The sequence below is a fragment of the Castanea sativa genome, chromosome 1 (genome assembly GCF_040712315.1).
Source record: "Castanea sativa cultivar Marrone di Chiusa Pesio chromosome 1, ASM4071231v1".
Classification (NCBI taxonomy): domain Eukaryota; kingdom Viridiplantae; phylum Streptophyta; class Magnoliopsida; order Fagales; family Fagaceae; genus Castanea; species Castanea sativa.
Window position 1 is genome coordinate 58,689,893 of NC_134013.1, and position 13,474 is coordinate 58,703,366.

General features: G+C 39.1%; 1 protein-coding gene across 1 annotated transcript in view; it reads right to left on the reverse strand.

Annotated features, from left to right (window-relative positions):
* Positions 1-368: 368 nt before the first annotated feature.
* LOC142617509 (auxin transport protein BIG) overlaps positions 369-13,474 on the reverse strand; it is a 34,725-nt gene continuing 21,619 nt past the window's right edge. Inside the window, exons 7-14 of the mRNA XM_075790400.1 lie at positions 11,283-11,514; positions 6,644-11,194; positions 6,312-6,534; positions 5,611-6,012; positions 5,100-5,243; positions 2,904-3,929; positions 1,791-2,294; positions 369-1,398 (exon numbers count right to left, since the gene is read on the reverse strand). Coding sequence (XP_075646515.1) covers positions 577-1,398; positions 1,791-2,294; positions 2,904-3,929; positions 5,100-5,243; positions 5,611-6,012; positions 6,312-6,534; positions 6,644-11,194; positions 11,283-11,514 — 7,904 coding nt within the window. The 3' untranslated portion in view covers positions 369-576. The remainder of the gene's footprint in view (positions 1,399-1,790; positions 2,295-2,903; positions 3,930-5,099; positions 5,244-5,610; positions 6,013-6,311; positions 6,535-6,643; positions 11,195-11,282; positions 11,515-13,474) is intronic.

Consider the following 13,474-nt stretch of genomic DNA (forward strand, 5'->3'; position numbering starts at 1 on the left):
TTATTTTTTTTGTTCAACAATCAGTTTCCATTTTCTTTTTCTTTTTCTTTTTTACTGTTTTGTCAACATTCAATTAATACATAAAAAAAATCGTCCACTCGAAAAATGTCTCATGATTCTCAACTACAATAATAATTCAAATATAATTATGATTTTGAAGGTATTGATTGACCGAATTCTCAATTATTTAATTAGCTTGAGTAATTACATTGTGTTATTAAATTTACTTTTAAGAATCTTTTAATAGGCACGTATATAGTCACACGTTTCTCTCATATAATGCCATGCTCGTAAAGATACTTGATGAACTTAAGTACGATGTGCTGTATATGCAGACAGATGAATTTGATTCAAGACACCACGAGACATTTCTTTGGGGAAAGCAAATTTCATTTCCAAAGGAGCGTATGTGTTACAGACTCAAACAAGACATAATATTAAGTTCTCACCCCTTCACTCATGGGGACAGAACGGGCATACATCATTATCACATTCATTCACATATCAAAATAAGGAAGTTTGTAACTGGAATTTTTAACTAAAAATACACATAATGCCCCTGATTCAGAATGATCATCAGCTTTTCCCCGCATTTATCGCAGCATGCACGAAATCCTCACACTGCGTAACTCCACCAGATAACACATCAGCTAAAACACCGATGATGTCAAAGGCCTCCTGCAAATCAGTAGCAGAATTTATGTCATCGAGCCAAGAGAGCCATTCCTTAGAAAACCCTACCATCTCCTTCACATTCAATAGTCTCTCTTTCATCACAATCTCCCAAGCTTCTACACTTCCACTTTCATCATCCCCTTCTAATGATGCAGTAGTTCCTTCTGCTTTTACAGCTGCCACATTTGCGGATTTTTTAACTTTGAAGAAATGCTGCAGCTGCTCAATTAAACCAGTGTAGACAAGCATTGGTCGGATGATAGACAGTAGATCATCAGCACCCTCTGATTCGGGGGTAGGGCTTCTACTAGAGCTTCCAGATTCTACTTTTGCTGAATTGGATGATCCACGAGCCGCTGACCGGCCATGAGTGTGCTGCATGTATGCATGATAAATTCCACGCTGCAAGAAGGCGCATCGGTGCTGCAACCATGATTCATAGGACTCTGAGAGAAGTGAATTCACCATCATAAATTGTACAGTTTCTTCAGTCCCCACAGAAGGTGGTGTTCCAGATGGCGTGGAGGGGCGGGAATCTGTAGTGGAAGAGGTTAAATATGCTGAGACAGCTTTGGCCATGCTATGGCGCTGAGAAGGATTTCCCTGATCAAGAAGGTAACGAGCCATTTGGATCATGAAAGGAAGAAATCTGGAGTTGCTTTCCCTTCCTCCACCTCTGCTTTCTGCACTGAATGATGCCCCTGTTGCAAATCGAGCAAGCATCTACATGACAGAAAATTCATGAACATCAGGTACAGGAAGGTAAAAAGCTAAATATTGAAGTGACAGAACCACAAAAGTTAGAACAGAATTAATAATGAAAGAATAAACATAACTCATTCAAATTAATATGTGACCCATCACAAATAGGCATTATTTCATATATAAAAAAAATTCTCAACAAAACCTTATTAGGCATTATTTACCATCCAATAATTTGTTCAGCCATAAATAATATCAAGAGGAAATCTTTGACAGGATCAATCTTCAACTTCGGGGTATTTGTATGTACTTTAAAGATTACTCAAAAGCAGAACCTTAACTCAGTCATCCAAATACAATATATAAATAAATAAATAAAAAGAGTAGAAGAAAAGTAAAAGAAAGTCATTTACCAGAACAATGTCGTATGTCAACAGTCGAAGCCTGCTTCCATCAGCACGTCCAAGAGCATTGAGGTTTTCCCAATACTGGTCAACATGGCGATTATACTGTTGTGGTGGAACAGAAGGACCTCTCACAGGGAATAAGGAATTACAAAGAGATTCATTGTTTCTGAGGGTTGCACCTTCCCACTCTTTCTTAGGATTCTTCAGAGCTGCATCTGCTCTTTTGGCCTCCTGATGGCATTGGAAATGAATGATATTAAAATAACTCACAGTTGTGTAGACATATTCCCCGCGTGCACTTCCTGAAGGGCCAACACCTAGGTTCACCCGCTTACTGTAGGAGTACACACCCAGCAAATCAGTAGGCCTCAAACTGTAGCCCTCTCGGCACACCATGCATGCCAGCCCATCTTCCTCCTCCTCCACATCTTCCAGACCTTCAAGAATTGGTTGAGCAACAACAATACGCTCACCGCCATCTGAAGCTAGTTCCTGTCGCATTCCAAGTCCCTGTTCCAATTACCAAATAGACGTTCCCACCATTATTTCTTCATTTTCTAGGAAGAAACATCAATATGGAGAATGTATATGTATCATATTTTGTTTCCTTGGCCTCAAAGGCCTCAATACTAGGGACAAGAGGAGGGCAAATGTCAAAGAAAAAAAAATGGAGAATTTCACCAACCAAAACTAAATAATGTAGAAATTTTGCACTCCTGAGAGTTTTACTTACTAACCTAAATAAACATTATCCCTCCACATATAGATAATCATTGTCTATTTTATCTTTTAAATGTACAAACATGCATCAGAGAATAACTTTACCTTCTACTTTCTTCCCTTTAATCTATTTTTTCAGTTCTACTTCTCTGTGATTGATCCAAATATTAGATCAAATCAGATTTGCAAACATTCTTATAAGCTTATAAAACCCTAAATCCTATTCTTCAAACTTCCCATTACCAACCCTATCTGAACCTGCTACTTTCAACATCAAACCTTAACCCTAGTTCCCCGAAATAGAAGTAGGAGTTGCTACAATTATAACCAGCCCCAATTTTATTAGCATAGATAGATAGGTATGTCTGCTATGCAGCACAGGGTTCAGCAGAAATGTACCTGAAGCATCTGCTCTCTCTTCCTCAAAGCTCGACGCCTCATTTCATCCCGAGTTGCATGCCGCAACCTACACACCTTCTCCTCCAAGAACCCATCTCCCTTTCCCTCCTTATTTGATAGTGTGTCTAGCAAGTTTTCAGCCCTTGCCCCAATTTCATTTTCTACAGAAACTCCTTCCAAAGCATGAAGCAGGGGTAAGATTCCACCCTCATCAATACACCTTTGGGTGGCCAAATGCCCCATTGACAAGCCTGTCAGCATAGACAATATAAGCGGTACAGAAGGCAGTTTTAAACCTATTGCCCATTCTGCACTGGATTTAAAGCCAGCCTGCCCTGAAACCGCAAAACTATTGCTCAGATGTCTAATTGCAACACTGGTTATACCCTTCTCTAGGATAATGTCCTTTAGTCTCTCTCCACAGGAACTTGTCTTAAGTGACTCTGAAACTCTAACAAAATTTTCCAGGGAAAATCTCTGCTTGGCAGATTGCTGAGCAAGGCTCTCATCTTTAGGATTGTCTTGGTGTTGTTTCTCCAACCGGTCAAATTCACCCCAGTCTTGCAAGTAAGGGCTAAAATGCTGGATCAGTGCTTCCATAGCAGCAGGTTCACCATATGTCAAGTAAGGCAAAATTCGTGCAACCATCTCAGTGTTCCTTTGCTGTTTGTTTGATTTCTTAAGGCCCAAAGGATGTGATAGTCGTTCCAAGAACATGAGAACTATTTTCTTGGCCTGCTCATCTGTGCCAGTTTCTTCGCTGGAGACAGTAAGAGCACTCTGTGAAATGCTAATGTTTTCGCTTTCATTTGCTTCCAAAGTCAGACTTTCCACAATCAGAAGAATGCCTTCGGCTGGCTCCATGGCATCCACAAAGAAGGCCCGCCTTGATGCTTCAAGAAGTATGCCTAAAGCTCCTAGTCGCAACAAGGCACGCCTGTTCTCTCTTATTTTGCAACAGTGCATGAGGAGATTAAGAACTGCAACCAACTGCTCTTGATTGGACTTGAAATCATCTCGCAACCGCTGAACATTCAAAACAAAAGTCAGATGGCTTAATAAATAATAATAGTCAGAAATAGCCTTCCCTTGCATAACAAAGCAAAGCCTTTATAAGCAACTGAAATGGGAAAAAAAAATTCCAAAGTATATATACCATTTCTGTAAGTGAAAATTTGATCAGGTCAAATGGCAAGGCATGGCTATTAAAATCATATAAGAGAATGACTAGAAGCACAGAATAAACATTCAGGCTATAAAAATAACTGAGGAAATTTATATAACCAGTAAAAGATATGCTATAATCGTTTAGATAAATACATGCATTCATAACACGGCATGAGTGCATAACCTCAAAATGGAAAATTCCTTATATCTTGGAAACCTGGCTTCTTTGGTTAAATTTCTATTTAAAAGAGAAACAGAGATACGGAAGGCATTTTTTGTTTTGATTTTTTGAAATCGTAACTCAAAATGGCTTTTTGTTACAACAAAATGGTGTTTCCTGATACAGTTTTCTGCCTTTTAGGAAAAACAAAGCCAGGCTTGTTTGTGTTTAATTTTTATTTTATATAAGAAAATGAGATATGGCAGGTGATTTTTGTTTTTAATTTTTTTTTTTAAACGATAACTCGAAATGGCTTTGATTAAACCAAAATTGTGTTTCCTGAAACTGTTTTCTGTTTTCAGTTCAGGAAAAACAAAACTATTGAAAAACAATTAAGTTTTCTTCCTCTTTTTAGGAAACTAGTTTTTAAAACTATTCTCTGAAACACAATGAAACAGGCCATTGTTTCTATTATGAATAGAACATAGACATATGGATTCAGATAAATATAATTCATAAACCCAAAGTCACCCAATTACAATTGCAAACTTTCAGAAAATACTCCAAAAATGCATCACCAATCCAAAGGGCACTAGAACCATTAGTAATACTTAAAGAATAAAACAAACGTTGCTATGCCACTAGAACAAATGTTACATATTATTCCAAAATTGACATGAAATGGAATGTTCATAAAAACGTAATGTGATCAATTTTCTTGAAATCTTTTGCAATTTCTATTTCTTCTGTTAAAAATTCATGGTGTGCCCAAATGAACCTGGTAATATAATTTTGAATGATTGCTAAAAGAAAAATCTTCATCAGCAAGAGGGAAATAGATCAATCATTTAAAGAAGTCACCTACACACCTGGATCATGGCCAAAATAATTTCTAGTCCACCATATTCACGTACTGCACCTGCTATGGCAAATTCAACCTCAGGATCTTGTGACTCCTCTCTGTCTTCCTCCAATTCTTTAATCATAGGCTCAGTTGCTTCGCCATCTAATCCCTGCCAATAATACCACCACGAAACGTTGCATTCCCCTCACAAGAAACAACAAAAACAACAATAAAAGAAACAACCACCTAATTTTTATGCACACCTTCAACAATAATGGACACAAACACTTCAAATTTACCATCCTCATACACAATACTTCACTAATAAATTGAGCTCAAGTGGACGGTGTGAACAGAAAATTCACCATATGGATCTCAAGACAGATTCCATGAATAGACACCATATGCAACCAAACAGTACATAGAAAAAAGGTATAAAGCAATTTCTTCTGTTCTTCTGGAACCACACTTGTTATTAAACAAAACTATTTACTGAGAAAAAAAGTATAAATTTAAAAGAAATAGGATCAACAAACCTGAAGACGGTAAGTCACAGTCATAGGTGGACAATCTCTGGCTGAAGTAGCAGCAGTTGTAGATAACAAGGTAGAATTAGCCAAAGTGCTTGACGATTGATTTGACTTCCTCCATACTTGCTCATAAACTTGAGCAATGCTCAAATCAAGAGAGATGATATTCCCAGCAACTAGCAACTCCATGCCATAATCATCTTCAAGAAGACCCAAGAGATCCAACTGATGGCAAATTTTATTCTTAACATCACGCATCAATGGACCAATCTCTGCACTGGAATAAGGATTTTTAGTCATTGATCCCCTGATGAACTCTTCCTGCGTGTGTGCCTTGTTAAGAACCAAAAGATATACAGGCTCTGGTTTCGACGGGCAGATCAGATTGCAGAGCTGCTCTAAGATAAACTGCACAAACAGGTGAATACGATTTATTAAAGGAAATTGCATCTCAACATACTTAGATTAAAAAAAATTAAAATAAAATAGAAGTACAAAAACTAAAGTTGTAAATCTATACAATTATACATCACTCATCCACTAAGTAATTTATCCGTATCAAGACAGAATACAAGCAAAAACTTAAGTTCAAAAATAGATCCAAAACAGGCATGATTTTGACGTCTTTGGTAACTTATCAAAGATGATAAAGAAAATTATAAGCAGAAAAAGAGGATAATAAACAGAGTAGATTATGTCATCCATACCAGAGAATTTCTTCCTTTTCGCTCCTCTCCATGAATTTGCAAACCACAGATACAGGCCCGGATAAACTGCCGTCTATTTTCACTGCTTTCAAGCAGAAGGCTATCTAAAAGATCTTTTAAGAGCCGGTTGCAGTCACTAATCAACTTTGTCTTTTGCACTATCAAGCCACGGATGACAATAAGTGCTTCAAGGATTTCAGAGAGCAGATTATCTTGCATGAATCTGGCACAAGATCAAATTGTATTAGATGTGAAAAAGTGAACAAGTTTAAAAAAATAAAAAAGGAAAAAGAAAAAGTATGGAAGACATATTAGCAAAATCCATATAATACCTGGATCTGATATTGGGAACCTCTAAAAATTTTCCAAGGAGCTCTATCAGCTTGTGAAGGATAAATCCCTGTGAAATGTCAATATGCAGGCTCCTTTCCAGAGACTCTATATTGGCCACTTCTTGGGTAATTAATTTACATATTGTACGTAGATATCGCACAGTCAAAAACAGACGAGCATCTTCCGACTCTATCATCTTGAAGAGCAACTCAAAATACTCTGCAGCACTTTCACCAGCAGATAGTGTTGCTGGTAATAGAGACACTAGCAAGTTCAACAACCGAAATCGCCTTGATGCGCTTTGGGCACAGAGCAAACTTATCAGCATGCACATTTCGGACCTTATTGATTGAGAGCAAGCACTCAAAACAAGTTCTGTAACCCATGACCCGAGTTCAAATGCTGATAAGTCACTCTTTGCTGTCTTACAAGCACGCCGCTTCCACCTTAATGCATATTTAAGAGCTAGGAAATCATGTCTTTGGGGACGAGACCTTTGGCTGGCACCCTTGACTGCTTGAGACACCTTGTACTGCCTTCTAACAAAATCAAGATAAGATGCTCCCTTCTCCCACTCAGAATAGCTCAGTAATTGAATATCCTGAGTCTTCTGGGAAGCATCCCAGTTCCTTTCCAATGATTCTGGCTGAGACTTGCTCCCACTGAATACACCACTCAAAGATCCTGAAACATTAGAGTTACTTTCATCCTTAGTCTGTGAAACAGGAGCAGATTTTGCGACACCTTGATCTTTGTCTGCTGTGTCAGGTTTTGGAGGAGTACATGCCTGAGATATAATCCTCAGACAAGGAAGAATAACATGCTCAGAGATGGCAGGATGCTTGGCACCCAATTTAATGGAAGAAAATAACAGTTGGAAAACAACACGTAACCTTGATTCCCAGAATTCATCAGCCAGAGAACACACTTCCGAAAGCAATAACAGCTCTTCACGGGTAGCCAGAGCAATATCCATGGAACGATGATGTTCAAGGCAGTACATGACTTTCTTCTGCATCAGACAGTTCAACTCAGTCACTGCACTAACATCACCCTCAGAGAAAGCACAAAGTACCGCCCTAGCTTGGACGCGGGCAGTCTTAGGACCTTGATGAATGTTATTTTCAAATAACTCAGATAGGATGCCAGATGAAACAAGTTGTTTCTTAGAATTTGGATGCTTTGATAGCACCTGCAATAATTCAAGGCACTGGGTCACAAAAGTAGTTGCACAGCCATAGCAATTATTTGGAGACCTGGATACCACAAATCTTGAAGCAGCAACTCCATTATCAGAATGTTTCTGGTGCAAATAACTCATCAATACCCGGCGTAACCCTTGCAGCGTCTGAACACTTTTACTAACAGAATCAAAAGCTGCTTTGCACTTCTCACCATACAGGACACCAAGAAGAGCAATTTTACGGTTTATCTTACATGAAGGTCCAGGCAAAGAGACCATCATTTGCTGCACAGAGTCCTTCTGTTGCGAGTCCATCTCATTCTCACCAACACTTGATACAATCTTGAGTAGGGGCTTCTTAAAACCCAACAGTTGCTGATATCTCCTATGAGCATTTTCTGATTCAGATTCTATAGCTGCTAAATTTCTCTTCATATCTTCATCATTCTCCATGTTATCAAATGTAAAACTGGGCTTTGCCATGAAATTGAACTCAAACCTTCCATATTTGCTGTAACCACACTCATTGCAAAGAAAAGAATCCAGATTCTCATAATTGATGTTTCGGCATTGCCTGCATTGATATGCATTCTCGTGGCAATTGCTACATATCCCATGCTTATCAGTGACTGGTCGACTGCAACGTGGGCATTGCAATGGTTCAAGGGATAAGGCCTGTAGATTTTCATAGAAAGAATCCAGCTCAATCATGAAGTTACAAGCAGTGATTGGAATGGGGAACTCTACTTTTAGCTCAGTCTGATTGAAAGCAAGATGACAACTCTTTGCACGCTTCCATAGTGCCCAATTATTTTTCAATTCTGACAAGTCAGCCACAGGCCTATTATTGTAGTAGAGGTTTAAAACTTTTACTGATTTAGATTTGCGTGCATCATGAACATTCATAGTTACAGTCTGGATTGTGTAACTTCCTGTGCATTTCACAATGATTCGGTTGTCAGTAAACTTTGTTTCAGATTTCAGACTTTCTAGCTTCATCCTGCTATATGGTACCTCAGGTGAACTGCAGGCAACACAAGGTTCACTCTCAAGATAGTAACCGTCAAATTCCACTAAACCACTTAAAGTGTTGTATATGCGGGAATTTGGATGATTAGCTAATAGCTCATTTTGAGAATGAAGTGTTTCAAAGATGCATCTAATAACATCAGGGGTCAAGCACCGATCCACAAGTTCAGTACTTTGTTGCTTTGAGCTAATATCAGGGACTTTTCCCAGCAACCATGTGACAAGTTCTGTGTACTCAACAATATTCTGACCAAACATTGGCAGGAATTTGAATTTCTGTAGGAGAGTTGTTAACAAGGTTTCCTTGAATGACTGCTTTCCATGATGCCAAACACCAAAAAGAACACACTTGGCCTCTGCACGCACAGAGCTCGAATTCCATTCCAGTAGAAAACTATCAATAAATTGTCTCAAGACATCACTGCCCTTGTCAGTGAAGATATCAATCACTGCCTCCATATCTAAACAGGACTTCTCCGAACCAGATTCAATTCCATCTTCACCTTTCTTTTTCTTCTTTGAATCCAAAGATTGAGTGCCTGATTTGTTTGAACCTATTCCCGTGTCTGCTTCAGTTTTCTGTAAAGAGTGGCCAATATCCTTTCCTGTATAGAAGGCCAAATTTAGAAGTTTAAGAGTCTGAACAACAGACTCCTCCCCAAAATAAAATATTCCATTCATCAGGAATGGTAAAACATCTCCATGCCTCAAACAGTATTTCTGCCAGTTCCGAGGCCGTGCACCAGCTACTTCAGCCATAGTAGATAGGCACTTCACAATCTTAACACTTCTCTCATAAGAGACAGGGTTTTGAAAACCACCAGATTTATTTATGTGTTTGAAAAGTTTCTTAACTTCACTGGAGAATTGCCAAGAGTCTCTAACACTGTAATAGTGAGTTTTGCTTCCACATAGATGCAGGAAAAGCCTCCTTGCGTATCTTCTTACAAACGTTGTATGGGGATTGTTAATGTAACTGCAGAGAACATCCTGATATCCATCCAGCTTCAAATCCTTACTGTATGAAGTCTTGTAAACCTTCTCTCTCTCACCACTCTTGTCTTGTTTTTCAGGGCGAACCAAAGTGTATACAAGTCGGAAAGCATTCTCTAACAAAAGCCTGTGGTAGTCCATAAAGATATCTGTCCGATGGGCTTTAGCATATGAATCCGAAAAGAACGGAGAAAAATTACCTGCAGGTAGATCTCTTCGTACTGTTAGTAAAGACCCACAGCCAGAACCAGGGCCCAAACCATGCACACCTTCATGATTAACAGGAGGAGACTTAAATACATGCACAAGCTGCTGCAGTATATCCATTAAATAACTGATAAAACCTTGTTGTCTAAGAGAATCGCAGGCTCGAAGCAGCTGGGAAATGAAATCATCTTTGTCCTGATCATCCAAAGAAGACTGAGTAGCGGCTGAAGTGGAGGGCGGAATCTGGATAACACTCTTGTCATTTGTTTCTACAGTTCCAGCTGATTTTTGAGTGGAATTATCACTTCCAGGCTGGTGCCAGTTCCGAAGCATCAACGTGAAGAACATGAAGATGAGGATTTCCACTTCTCCAAAAGAAGAGCGGGATTTGGCATTAAAAGGTTTGTTGAGATTAATCTCATCCAAAAACCATTTAATTAATTTCTCTAGATCCAAGCTTTTCGGCTTTGAACTGTCTATAAAAGGTCCACCCACAGCAGATGATAGTCTGTAGAAGAGTTGCATTATAGGGATTGCCCGAACCCCAGAGGTTGTCTCCATCCATCCTTTCAACTGTTCAAGAAGCTCAGAAAGAAGCAAAGAATTTACAGCCCGTTTCGAAGCAGAAATTGAAACTGGGTCAGTCACTGAAGTAGAAAACTCTCCAGATTCACTGGGCTCCAACACGTGAATTGATGGAGCAGAATTCTGCATGCTGGCAGCTGCAGTGGCTGGCAGCAAGCTTGTATCACTTGCATCATCTGGTGTGAAGTGAAATTCATTGCCATCTCCTCCAATTGATTCAATTTCAATTGGAATTGCTGTCATAGGATGATCTCTAGAATGTGGTGGGGGAAGTCGGTCTGCATCTAATACTTCATAACATGCCTCACATAAATCAAAATCAGGACAAATAGTACAATGCCATCTTCGCCTAAGTATAGGAACAGTGGAGCAGCCATCACAACAGTATTGAACAGATGAAGTGATGGAATCTTCCTCAATCATGACTTGGGTATTTACACCAGTTGTGTCAGAAGGCACAGGAGCAGACACAGTATTTTCCACCGCATCATCTGTAGCTAACATGGTTTGCTTTGGAAATGGAACCTGGAGCAACCTTGAAGATATAGCTAGGCTGAAAAAACAAAGCAAGTATAAATAATGATCTGACCAACAAAACTCCATTCAGATTCCAAATATAGCAGAAAAACAAATGTAAGTACCTGCTGGAAGTCTGAACTGCGTCATTGGGGGAAAACAGAAGTTGCTTTAGTAAAACAACAGCAGGTGCCACAGAGCATCCTGTATCCTTCCCATGTAAAGCGAGGCATTCAGCATAACAATAAATGAGTTCCACGGAAGATATAACAATATTGTTCATAGTTTGTGTGTCAGGCTGCTCTAATTCCAAAATTCCCCATAGGACTTGCATGAGCCCATCCACCACTTCAGAACCTATATCAGAGGAATGGCAGCTTATATTAATACAGAACAAATCAATAAACAAACATCTCTCTACACTTCCATGGCACAATGCTGCTGATTGATCAATTAGACATAATGGAAGTGACAGCTACGGTAAAACTCTGGAATGTAAACAACAGATCAAACTGAATAAACGTGTCTTCTTAATTTCATAGGAGAGGAGTAGAATGGGGCCTTATAGGTGAAAGCCCTAAGCTCAACCCCAAAGGAGTACTTTTAGGGCCCGTTTGGATTGAGGGGGAGGGGGAGGGGGAGGGGAGGGGGGGTAGAGTAGAGTTGGCTGAATTTTGAGACAATTTCACTCTACTCTACTCCCCCTCAATCCAAATGGACCATTAAATCTTAACTCCTTGGATGGTTGGATGATAGTTTATAAGTCCCAAAACTTTCCTAAGAGTCAAGAGTATTCCTTCTGGGATGGGCTTGGGGCTTACACTTTTATGGTTGTCACCTACTAAGCTTAAAAGACTTTCATCTACTCTTCTCCTTCAAAATTAATTAACAAAAGAATAAACATAATTGTCTAAACCAATGCTCCAAAACCCTTCAGGTAAATGTGTAACACCAAGAAACAACATTAACATTCCTAGGGTTGCCGCATTTAACCTTTTCACAATATAACATTCAAGGTAGAGGTAGAAACAAACAAGAAGATGAAATGAGCAGTGAAGATCCAAAAACCCAATGTTAAATAGAGTCATTGCACCATGAAATGATATAAATACCTTTAGCATGGCACACTTGATATATATTGTTGGCCTACTTCCTAACAAAAACATTTAGGACTTATATGGTTCACAATATCCACATCATAGAATTTGACAAACTGGGATCATTATCATTGCTCTTTGCACCATAGAGCTCAACAAAGCAATAAACAAACTAATTGAATTTTTATTAACACAGAAAATAAATGGTGCTTTCAACTTTAGTGCCTAGGGATTCCAATTTTTGCCCACCCCCTACCTATCCCATGGTAATGAATGTGATTGGTGACACATCAACAACATAATAGATGAATTTCTTCCTTCCCTTTTTTTGTTTGCTGTTGTGTTTAGAAGTTGAAGTTGACACATCACTTTGTAACGCTTATACATAGTAAACTTTGCAATATCCATAGCATCACTCCTCAATAGGCAGTGTAGGAACAGGTCATAGAATTAAAACACAAGACAAATTCAGGGCAGGGATGGTTTTAGTCTCCCCATCCCACCCTGGGTAAATTTAAAATTTTGTATTCATATAAATATAGTATAGTAAAACTAATCTATTTTAAGTAATAAAACCCAAGGGTTTCATCTTTGTTCATTAACCCCCCACCCTCTCCCTCTAACCTTTCACCTTATGAGAATGTTCCCGCCCTTCCACAGTCACCATAAATCTGCCCTCTTTCCTTCCTTGGCCCCTCTATGTCTCTCTAGTTTGCGCCCCAATCATCACCATCGCTCATTGCATTGACCACCATCATTGCTGAGATCTGTCCTCGTTCTTTTTGTTGTCTTGATTCTTTATTGTTTTAGGTTCAGTGGACTCATTTGTCATTTGGTTTGGTATTTTTCAATAAGCATTACGTCAATTGGTGTGATGTAGCGGTGTACAATAGTTTTCTTGCCTTGGGGGTGGCAACAGAGTGGCGTGTTGATGCAAATTTGAGCATGGGTGTTGTCAATAGTAGTTTTGAAGTGTTTGGTGACTTGGGTATAATGGAGCATGGTAGATTTGGGTGGTGGGGTGTAGTGGATGGTGGTGTTAGCAATAAGCGGTGGATTATGGTGGTGGTGATTGGTGTTTGTATGTTCAAGCAGGGTAAACTGCGGTGGCGGAAAGTTTTGAAAGGACCCCCCAAGGCACCACATTGTCACATAAACCGTAAATGGAATGGGGAATTTTTTTTGGATAGATAACGAAAAATTTTATTAATAAAAATATA